We start from the raw sequence: 9,534 nt of genomic DNA, 5'->3' as shown, positions 1-9,534 counted from the left end.
TTTGCTCCATACACTTCCATTTTACGCTTTTTAACGCCGCAAAACGCAGCGCTTGCACCGCTTCCAGGTCAAATCTCCTTCCTTTTCTCCTTCCCACCCCTTAATCTTTCGGAATTGGACCACAGTTGTACCGACGCGCCTCACCGGCGAGTCGAAGGCGCACCGCCCCTTTAAGGGGCAGGCTACTCACCGACCTGACCTCGCCCCGCCCCTCCTGGGCCGCACTGCGCCTGCGCCGCACGCCGGAGCCCTGGGGTTGGGCAGATCTCAGTTCCGTGCAACTTTCAAGTGAGTTGCAAACTCCGCCCCCAGGCTGGTGCCGGAGGCTAGGCGCCCTAAGACCCAGGGCACTAGCTCCAGAGAAGGCCACGACCCGCCACCCCTGGCCCGAGGCCCGCAGCGGCGAGGACCACCAGCCTGGTTCTCTGCTGCAGGAAGTGCAGGTCACAGCCGTAACTGCCCGAGCGGCGCGGCAGGGCGGAAGAGCGCGCCCGCCGGCCCCGGCCCCAAGTCTGTTCCTCTGCGTGCGGGCCTCCTCGCTCCAGCCAGCTGGTCTCCCCGCACTGCGGCGTTAGGAGGCGGCGGGCTCCGCCTTCGCCAAGGGGCAGCCGGAGCGCCAGTCTGGTTCCCGCAGCTCCGCTGATTCCCCCATCTCAGCCCTGCGTGAGCATCTCTCAGGCTGTCTTCTTGGGGGTCTCCCTTCGCCCCTGAGGCTGCAAGATGGTGTCCTGGATGATCTGTCGCCTAGTGGTGTGAGTATGGCCACTCTCACAGCCCCACTTCCCGGGTGCCAGCCTGTCCCTGGGGTGGAAGCTAGGAAGGTCAGGTGGGAAAGGGGACTTTGTGAGTTCCTTCACACCAACCCTCCCAACGCTCACCGCCAAGGGTTAACGGTTATGCGGGCCTGCACGCGATATCTGGCACCCGGCTTTTCTCCACAGCCCCCAAAGCCTCCTTGGCTGATGGCGACCCCTCTTGCACACACATGCACTGCATACAGGTGCTGTGGAGTGGAGGACCACTGGCTTGCCATAAGCCCTTTGGCAGACACAAGGTGTTGAGGCATGTTGTGGGCGGAGAATCCAGGTGTCTGTTTCCCATCAGAGCAGTCACATGACTCACCACCCTGGCCTCACCTCCCCACTCTGTCCTACTCATCACCCTTCAATACTTAGTACTTGGCTTGAATATCCCTGTCTGCAGCCTGGCAGTGCCAGGTCTGGTGGCCCTGGGCCTAACTGAATGTCCATGGGAGGGGACAGCTTAGCGCTGTCAACAGCTCACAAGCCTGCGTCCCACCCACCATGTTGAGTGGCTGTGTGCTCTGGCTCTATCGTGCACCCATGGGCCACTGCGCAGGTCTGGGCAGGCTTGGGATGTTTGTAAACAGCAGGGTGGGGAGGTGGCCTCCAGGGCACTGACTCAGGTGCAGGTTGTGCAAGCCAAGCGGGAAGAACAGGGTAGGCACTGTCACCTCACACCCGTGGTGGAGGTGGCCACCTGTGGGGGGATGCAGGGGCATAGTGCCCCTCACACTCTTCCTCTGCTTTCTGGCTTGCTCTTCCAGGCTGGTGTTTGGGATGCTGTACCCAGCTTATGCTTCCTACAAGGCTGTGAAGACTAAGAACATTCGTGAATATGTGAGCGTAGGGGTTGGCTGAGTGCTTGACTCAGGAGGGGTGGGACAACAGCCTTGGGGCGTATGATATGACTTGGCAAGGTGGGGAGGGTCTGAGCTGGCCTCCCCCTCCTCCATGGGTGTAATCTGCTGTTGGATCCTGAGCAGAGCAGGTGTGGCTGGAGGATAAGCTGTTGGGGTGCCTGTGCAGGACATTGTGGGTCAAGCCCACTGGGGGTGGGTACAGGGATGAGTGGCTTTTTCTCAGAGGCAGCTCTCTAGGGCCATCCAGGTGCCAGGGAATGCAGTGGGACAGGCTCTTTGGCATCTCAGAGCTGGGTCAGCCCGGGACAGGTGTGTTGACTCTGCAGGCTCAGATGCTGGCCTCTGACCTCCCTGCACCCCCAGGTCCGGTGGATGATGTACTGGATCGTCTTTGCCCTCTTCATGGCGGTGGAGACCTTCACAGACATCTTTATTTCCTGGTATGGGTACAGGGCTCTGTGGGCTGTGGAAAGGGATGGACCACACTTGGCCTGGCTCCCTGGCTGACCTTGACACCTGTGCTCTGACAGGTTCCCATTCTACTACGAGATCAAGATGGCCTTCGTGCTGTGGCTGCTCTCACCCTACACCAAGGGGGCCAGCCTGCTTTACCGCAAATTCGTCCACCCATCCTTGTCCCGACATGAGAAGGTACCCCAGGGGGAGGCAGGGAGGGAAGCGTGGGGGTGAGTGTCAGGGAAAGAGCCCTGAACTCAGAGTCCAGGACACTGGAAGACACCTGGGTTCTAATCCCAGCCCCGCTGCCGTTTGGCAGTGGGACTTTGACAGAGCCTAACCTTCTTCCTCTTCTGGGATAATCAAATGAGGGCACAGATGAGTGGCTTTTTGAGAGGGTGTAACGTCAGCTAGAAGTTGGTTTGGGATGATGGGGGGAGGCTGGAACATGGCCTTTCATTGAGGTTTGGGAATAGGGGAGTGGATGGTTAAGGAGGTCTGCCCTTGGTGTGGTTTGGGGCCCATTGTGGGTAGGGGTGGGCTGAGAGGCATGACACCCAGTGGCTTCTCTGGGTCGGCAGAGGAAGAGTGACTCGGGCTGTCCCCTAAGCTCTCTCTGCCCTCGTCTGCAGGAGATCGACACCTGCATTGTGCAAGCCAAGGAGCGCAGCTATGAGACAGTGCTCAGCTTTGGGAAGCGGGGCCTCAACATTGCCGCGACAGCCGCTGTGCAGGCTGCCACCAAGGTGCACTGGACCCCAGCCATCCAGTAGCCCCCCGCCCCCCCAAGCAGTGCCTTTGGGCAAGTCCAGCTCTTTGTCACGGAGCCAAGAGATAACATCTGTCCGTGTCAGGGCATAGTGGTGAGAGGTGACAGGTGGGTTGTTGGCAAGAGCATGGAGCTGGAAGTACACACTTTCCTGGCTCTGACACTGACTGTGAGTGGCTGCTCCTGCTCTCTGCGCCTTAAGTGTCCTGTTGGTGCCACAAAGACCTCGGTCTAGAAGATAACTGGGTCGCTTTCAGTTCTGAGGCCTGCTCCCCAGTGATCACCTATAGGTCAGCTCTTGATCATCCTGGGCAGCTGCCCTGGCCGAGGCCCCTTCCTGCTGGGAGCCCTGCCCCATCCCTCAGGTGATGCAGCTGCTCTCCCTTTCTTGCAGAGTCAGGGTGCACTGGCCGGAAGGCTACGCAGCTTCTCCATGCAGGACCTGAGCTCCATCCCCGATGCCTCTGCCTCAACCTACCAGGATCCCCTCTACCTGGAGGACCAGGTGCCCCACCGCAGGCCACCCATCGGTGAGCAGGCAGAGGGACCCAGAGCCGTCCCGCAAGGGATGGCTTCTGCGTGCAGTCTGTGTAAGTGCCTGACTTTGCCTCCCCGGCCTTCCTCTCCTCCACACAGGGTACCGAGCAGGGGGCCTGCAGGACAGTGACACTGAGGATGAGTGTTGGTCGGATACAGAGGCCGTGCCTCAGCCACGGTCCCGAGAGAAGACCCTGAGCCGCAGCCAGAGCCTGCGTGTGGTCAAGAGAAAGCCGCTGGTGCGGGAGGTCAGTGGCGAGGGAGGCAGGCCCCCCTGGCACGTCAGCCCAGACTCCTCACGGTGTGCCGCTCTCTCTCCCACAGGGCACCTCACGCTCCTTGAAGGTCCGGACGAGGAAGAAGACCTTGCCCTCAGACGTGGGCAGCTAGGGCCTACGGAACCTGCGCAGTCTTACCTCGTGCCTTGCAGGGCCCTGGGGGCTGTTCAGAAAGGCCCTCTGGCTGCGCCACCCCCCCCAGGCTCTGCCCTCCTGGCTCCTGCTGTTGGTTAAGGGCCAGGGGCAGGTGCTGCCAGGGCCATGCACAGAGATGACCTACGATGTACCAAAGCAAGCCGGGCCCAGGGTTCTATTTATTGCCTTTCTCATTCCTCTACCTTCGCAGGGGTGGGAACAGAGCCCTCCCTAAACCCTTGCGAATGAAACCAAAGCCCATCCAGCTGTGTTCATTCCTCCCTGTCCTTCAAAGTACTTGACAGCCTTCTCCAAGGCCTTTTGTGTGTGTCTTGGTTGTGTGTTTTGTGTTGGTGAGTGAGGTAAGGTTTGTGCAAGTTTTGATAAATGAATACATAAAAGTGTTCTCTTACTCCTGGTTTTTATCCCTAGTCCTCACAGCACACATTAAACAGCCTAGGAGGAGGGCCGAAGAATAGACAGACTGCTAGAGGGGACTAGTCTTTTGGAGCAGATAGCCATTGACAAATAACTACGATGTGGCAAGTGCTATCACAGAAAGCCCTTGGGGACCCCTGAGAACACAGATGGGAGAGTGGGGGACTAGCCCTGAGAGATGTTAGAGTCTCAGAAGACTAGTCAGGAGGAGGTGGGATTGGCCTTGACTGGAAGATGCATTGTATGATAGGTAGAGAAGCCAGTGGGAGTGAAGGTGTTGTGGGGGCTGGGACAACATGATGATCTGGGATCGGGCATTGGTGGTGCTATGTACAGGTTATGCCTGGGAGGCCCACTTTCTCCATGGGCCTGCAGGGATCTCCAGGCAGCTCAGGGGCATTGAGTTCCTTAAAACACTCAGATGACATTGAGAGTATTGCACCTCTGCAGAGTGGCCGTGAGAGGGCAGCAGCCGCCAGGGTCTGGGCTGCCCCCAGCTTCCAGGTCAAGGAGGGTGGGGTTCGGAGGCTGGCCAGAGCCTTGCCCTGCAGGGGACTGGCCGCTGGCTGGTTGGAGGGACTGTGTAGAACTCTGGCCTGGCCTCCGATGGCTTTCCCTGCTGCTCATGGTCATTGGTCCTCAGCCTGCTCCATCCATGCAGGCTCCAGTGTTCTGCCGCTCAGGCTCTGTGCCTGGGTTGGCTCCACTCCATCCCCTACCCTAATCCTGGGACAGCCAGTCAGGCTCTGTCCTCTCCTGCTCCTGGATGCTGGTCTCACCCAGAGCTGCTCCCTCCCTCCCACCCCCATGCCTGCTCTTCCTTCTTGCTTTTGATTAAGCAAAAAGGTGGGTGAGAGTGTTGAGTGGGAAGAGGGGAGATGGGGTGGTAACCCAGAGTGACATGAGGAGCATGGATTAACTCTTGGCATGGGGATTATCTGGATTTTATTTGGGGGAGGCACTTAATCTGCCAGAGTGATTTAGCTCCTCACATCTTGGTGTTCGGTGACTTAGTCTCTTGGTGTTCCCTTGCATCGTGGTATAGCCTTATCCTTTTCATTTATTCATTCAGAAAACCTTTATTGAGCATCTACCAGGTACCAGGCATTTCGCCAGATACTAGCGATGCAGAGTCTAGTAATGGCTATAGCACCTGGAACGTGACCGCCCCAGCAGGTGCTGCTCTTGGCACCTGACATATATTAATTTAATCCTCACAACAATTTCATGAGGTATGTACTATTATTATACTCTCCATTTTATAAATGGGAAACTAGAGACCGGGAGGCCAAGTAATTTGCCCAAGGTCACAGAGCTAGTAAGTGGAAAAATTGGGCATTGAATCAGTGTGTCTGACTCCAGAGTAAGTGTACTTAACTGCTGTGCAGGACTAAAGTAAGTGACATGTTTCTTGTCTGGGAAGCGAGAAGGAGACTAGCATATATCGAACACTGGTGTACACCTGACCTTGTGCTGGGCGCTTCGCAGAGATGATTCCCTTGAGTCCTCCCGAAAAGCCTGTCAGGGATTATATTCATTTCACAGATGGAAAAACTGAGACTCAGAGAGGTAAAGCAACTGTGCTGCACATGGATTGGGCCCCGTCTCCTGATGCAAGCCTGCCCAGAAGTGGCCTTGGTCAAGGTGGCATGGCGGGATCCACACTTCTGAATTGAGGGAACAAAACAGGAGCGAGCATGTGATGAATGGGGCAAAATGAAGCAAAAACTCCAAGGGAGGGGGAGCTGCAGGGAGGCCTGAAATTGTCAGGGGCAAGGGAGCTTCCGTGGGACCTGGGCATCACCGACCTTCATTCCTAGGATGGAGCCTTAGAGTGAGCAGCAAAGTCACTTAGGCTCCCTGGGCTGAATGGGAGATGCTGTCTTACGTCCATGATCCCTACCTTACCCCCCAGCCTTTCGCTGGCCCGGCGGCCCCACAACTCCCGCCTTCAGCCTTGTTGCTCCTATTTCTGTCTCCTGAGCACATCACGTTCATTCCAGCCTCAGCCTCCAGGCCTTTGCTCTACTGAATGAATCTCCGGCCCTCCCGTCTTTTTCTCCCACCTGGTATCGGCCTTCCTTACAGACCTGTTTCCTCCAAGAAGCCTTCCCTGACTTGCCAACCCCTTGAGTTCCTAAGGCTCCTGATCTCTGACCTGCTCACCTCTGGCACATGACAGTCTGGGCTGTGCTGTGCCCATCGCTCTCCCCTCCCCTCCCAGCTGGCCTCCCCTACACCCAAATTGCTTCGTGTTCCCTACCTCCATCAACCTGGACTGTTGCGTGGCTCCATGCTGTTCCCCTGACATGCTCTTTCTCCTCCACCCCATTCACTGTCCTATTTGCCCTTCGAAGCCCACTCAGACCTTACGTCCCCTCACATTCCTCACGTCTGTAATCACTCCCCCTGCTCCCTTGGAGATGAGTGCTCATCCAAGACCATGCCATCTCTGTTCCTGTGCTGACTTCTGGTTTTGCCTTGAGCACATTGTGTTTTCTCCCCCACTGGACTGTAACTCCATAAAGAACAGACTAGCATATCTACTTTTGTGTCTCAGCCGGAACAAATGGTGATTTAGCCAAAGCGAAATATTGTTGTCCATATGTGGCTTGGTGGTGAAGGCCCGCTTACCCTCTAAACTCTGAGCTCAAGCATCACCTCCATGAAGCCCCCGCCCCACCCCCAGACTTCCCCAGGGCGGGACTAGGAATGCCTCGTAGTCATTAATATGCCTGACTCCAGGAGTCACCCCGCAGGGTCCAGCACAGGGCCCGGCACCTAGGAGTCCTCAGTGAGTGTTTGCTGGTAAAATGGCAAGTGCGTGAGTGAGTAAATCTCCAGGACAGGAAGGGTCACGCTTTTGTCTTTGTGCCCTGAATCTCTTTGGTGCCCATCACAGAGCCTTGAAAAATGCCAGGGTCTCTGTGACACATGTTTGAAGAATGGCTGCTGCAGTTCTATGGGCTCCAAGACATCTGGGACCAGAGAGGACGGGGTGAGGAGAATTCCAAGTTCTGGGGCATTCCTGGCCAAACACACACGTGCTCCTGAGGCTGGGGCCCTGGGTGTGGACTGGGCTTCCCTCAGAGCCTGCCCTGTCCCTCTGAGGATCACTAGGCATCTGCCAGCACTGCCGCCCTCTCCATGGGGCTCCTGGCCCAGGCTTCACTCTCTCTGGTCTGGCCCCTAAGGGAAGGCTAAGCTGTGCTTTGGCTTGCCCATGGCCCCCAGCCTTCCATTATCCACTAGTGTGCCCACTGCCGCCCCAGGCAGGATCAGGGCTGGGCTGCCCTTCCAACTGGCCTGGAGCACAGATGTGCCAGGCTCCATGCTGGGCACTGGGTAAGGAGATAAAGCAGCCTAGGCCAGCCTCCTCGGAAGCACACACCTCTGCTTGGCCCACGTCCCGGTCCCGCTTGGTTTGGGCCCTGGTCTTACTCCTCAGCCTCCCCATCCACCTTTCCTGCCTCTGAGGACTTCTCCATTGCCTCTAAGTCCCTTTCCCCTCCTCCCCACCACTTCATCATCCTCCGGAGCTTTCAGGGGAGTCTTCTCTCTCCCTGCCTCTCAGCCCCTCTCTGCCTGTAGCCCCTCCATGTCTTGGTCCTCCTCCTCGACTCTGACCTCCATATGCACGGCCCGCCCCCCACCCCGCCGCTGCTGTATTTCTAGCTGCCGCTCTGGGTGGCGGCAGTGTAGCCCCTTGTTTCAATACAGCCCTGGCCCAGGAGTATTGGCTGGCACTGCCCTACCCTTGAGGGGGTTGAGGAGATGAGCACTCGGCCCTTGCCCCTTGTCCCTTGGCCAGCATCAGGGACTGGGATGCCCAATAGCTGGGTAGGGGATAGAAGCCCGGCAAGAGGATGATGCCCGCTGCCCCAGAAATCCTGGGGGCCAGAGCTGGAGTTGCTAGGCAGAAGGTCCTGAGCCAGGGCAGAATGAGGTAGCTTTCTCTACCCAGTGGTTAGATTGCCCCAAGGGGAGGTTGGGAAGGAGGACAGTTGGGAGGCAAGGACTGAGAAGAGGAATTAGGTCAGGGATGTGGGTGGGTGGGTGGGCACGAGAGGAGGGGGGCATCTGCTGCAGAGCTTCCTTCTGGCTCCAACAGCCTCTCCACACTTCCCTTCTTCTCCCTTCCCCCCAGGTCCTGGGAGAATTCTCCCCGGTATTTCCCCCTCCCCCATTCCCCCGCCCCAGGCGTTGCCACAAGGTTGGGGGGTGGGGTGGGGGGCTGCCCCCCCCCGCTGACCTGAAGGATAGAGGGCGGAAGTAGGGCTAGGCCCCCCCCCCCAGACGGCCGCGTGCGGAATGGGAGGATGTCCCCCCAGATGCCCCCCCTCCACCCGGCAGTCCCCGCTCTGACGTGGGTGCCCCCCCTCTCCCCGCCCGGATTAGTGGCAGCTTGGCCTGACTCTCCGGGGCTCCTTCCCCCGCCCCTGCCTGCTACCCTCCCCCGGGTAGGGGGCTGCTCCACCCGAGGGGCACTGTGCTTGCCCAGGTAAGGGGCTCTGGGGACAGCGTGAGGGCAGCTGACTCGTGAGTGCTGCTGTGCTTGTCAGCATGAATGTGTGTCTCAGTGAGTGTGCGTGTGTATGTGTGCGTCAGTGCTTGAGGGGTCCGCGTGGGGCTGAGTGAGCCCACGCGTGTCTGGGGGTGCTGGTCAGCTTGCCTTTGTCCATGAATCCAGCATTGTGTCCACGCAATATGTGGCTTCCCTTCTGTGTTTGTGTCTTTTGTGTGTCTCCTCAGCTATTCTCCGTCCTCAGGCACAGAAGAGCCGGCTACCAGGGCTCTGTGGGCCTGTGGCGTGGTCTGTGGAGCAGGTTGGGGAGCTGGGTGAGGGTGGAAAGGCGCTTCTTCGCCCACCGCACTCCCAGGACCCCCTGGGCATTTCAGAAGTCTGTCTCCTGGTCTAGTCCAGAGACTGTGACCTGACAAAGCAGACATGACAACTGGAGTGGGTTGGGGAGAAGTGTCTGTCCTAATTTCCTGGGACAGTCCCCATCCCCTCTGGGGATGACAGTGACAGGCCTTCAGGGCCCCAGACAGCCCAGGCTCCCACTCTACCCTGCCCAGCCTGTTCTAGGCCCCAAGCCACAGGAATCTCCCCCCCAGACTCTCCCACAAGCTTTGACTGCCAGAGGACACAGATGGGGGACCACAGGCACACCCCAGCCTCCATCTGTACCCTGGAGCCAGCCTGGGAGCAGGAGGCTGGGGCTTGGGGGCTTGGGGGCTTGGGGGTTGAGGACTGC

General features: G+C 58.3%; 1 protein-coding gene across 3 annotated transcripts; it reads left to right on the top strand.

Moving 5' to 3' along the window:
• The first annotated feature begins 255 nt into the window (after positions 1-255).
• Positions 256-4,250, top strand: LOC120606620 (receptor expression-enhancing protein 4). Of its 3 annotated transcripts, none has more exons than XM_039868045.1 (8): positions 260-752; positions 1,568-1,640; positions 2,027-2,103; positions 2,194-2,314; positions 2,752-2,865; positions 3,283-3,418; positions 3,525-3,664; positions 3,750-4,250. In XM_039868045.1, the coding sequence occupies exons 1-8, from the start codon at positions 721-723 to the stop codon at positions 3,813-3,815; spliced, it is 759 nt and encodes a 252-aa protein (XP_039723979.1). In that variant the 5' UTR covers positions 260-720; the 3' UTR covers positions 3,816-4,250. The 3 variants fall into 3 exon arrangements, with proteins under 3 accessions (XP_039723981.1, XP_039723979.1, XP_039723978.1); XM_039868044.1 differs by having other exon boundaries at positions 3,525-3,673; XM_039868047.1 differs by lacking the exon at positions 1,568-1,640 and having other exon boundaries at positions 256-752; positions 3,525-3,673.
• Positions 4,251-9,534: the final 5,284 nt, after the last annotated feature.

Source organism: Pteropus medius, unplaced genomic scaffold, assembly GCF_902729225.1.
Source record: "Pteropus medius unplaced genomic scaffold, Ma_sr-lr_union100, whole genome shotgun sequence".
In the NCBI taxonomy this organism is placed as follows: Eukaryota; Metazoa; Chordata; class Mammalia; order Chiroptera; family Pteropodidae; genus Pteropus; species Pteropus medius.
This window is presented reverse-complemented; position numbering and strand designations above follow the sequence as displayed.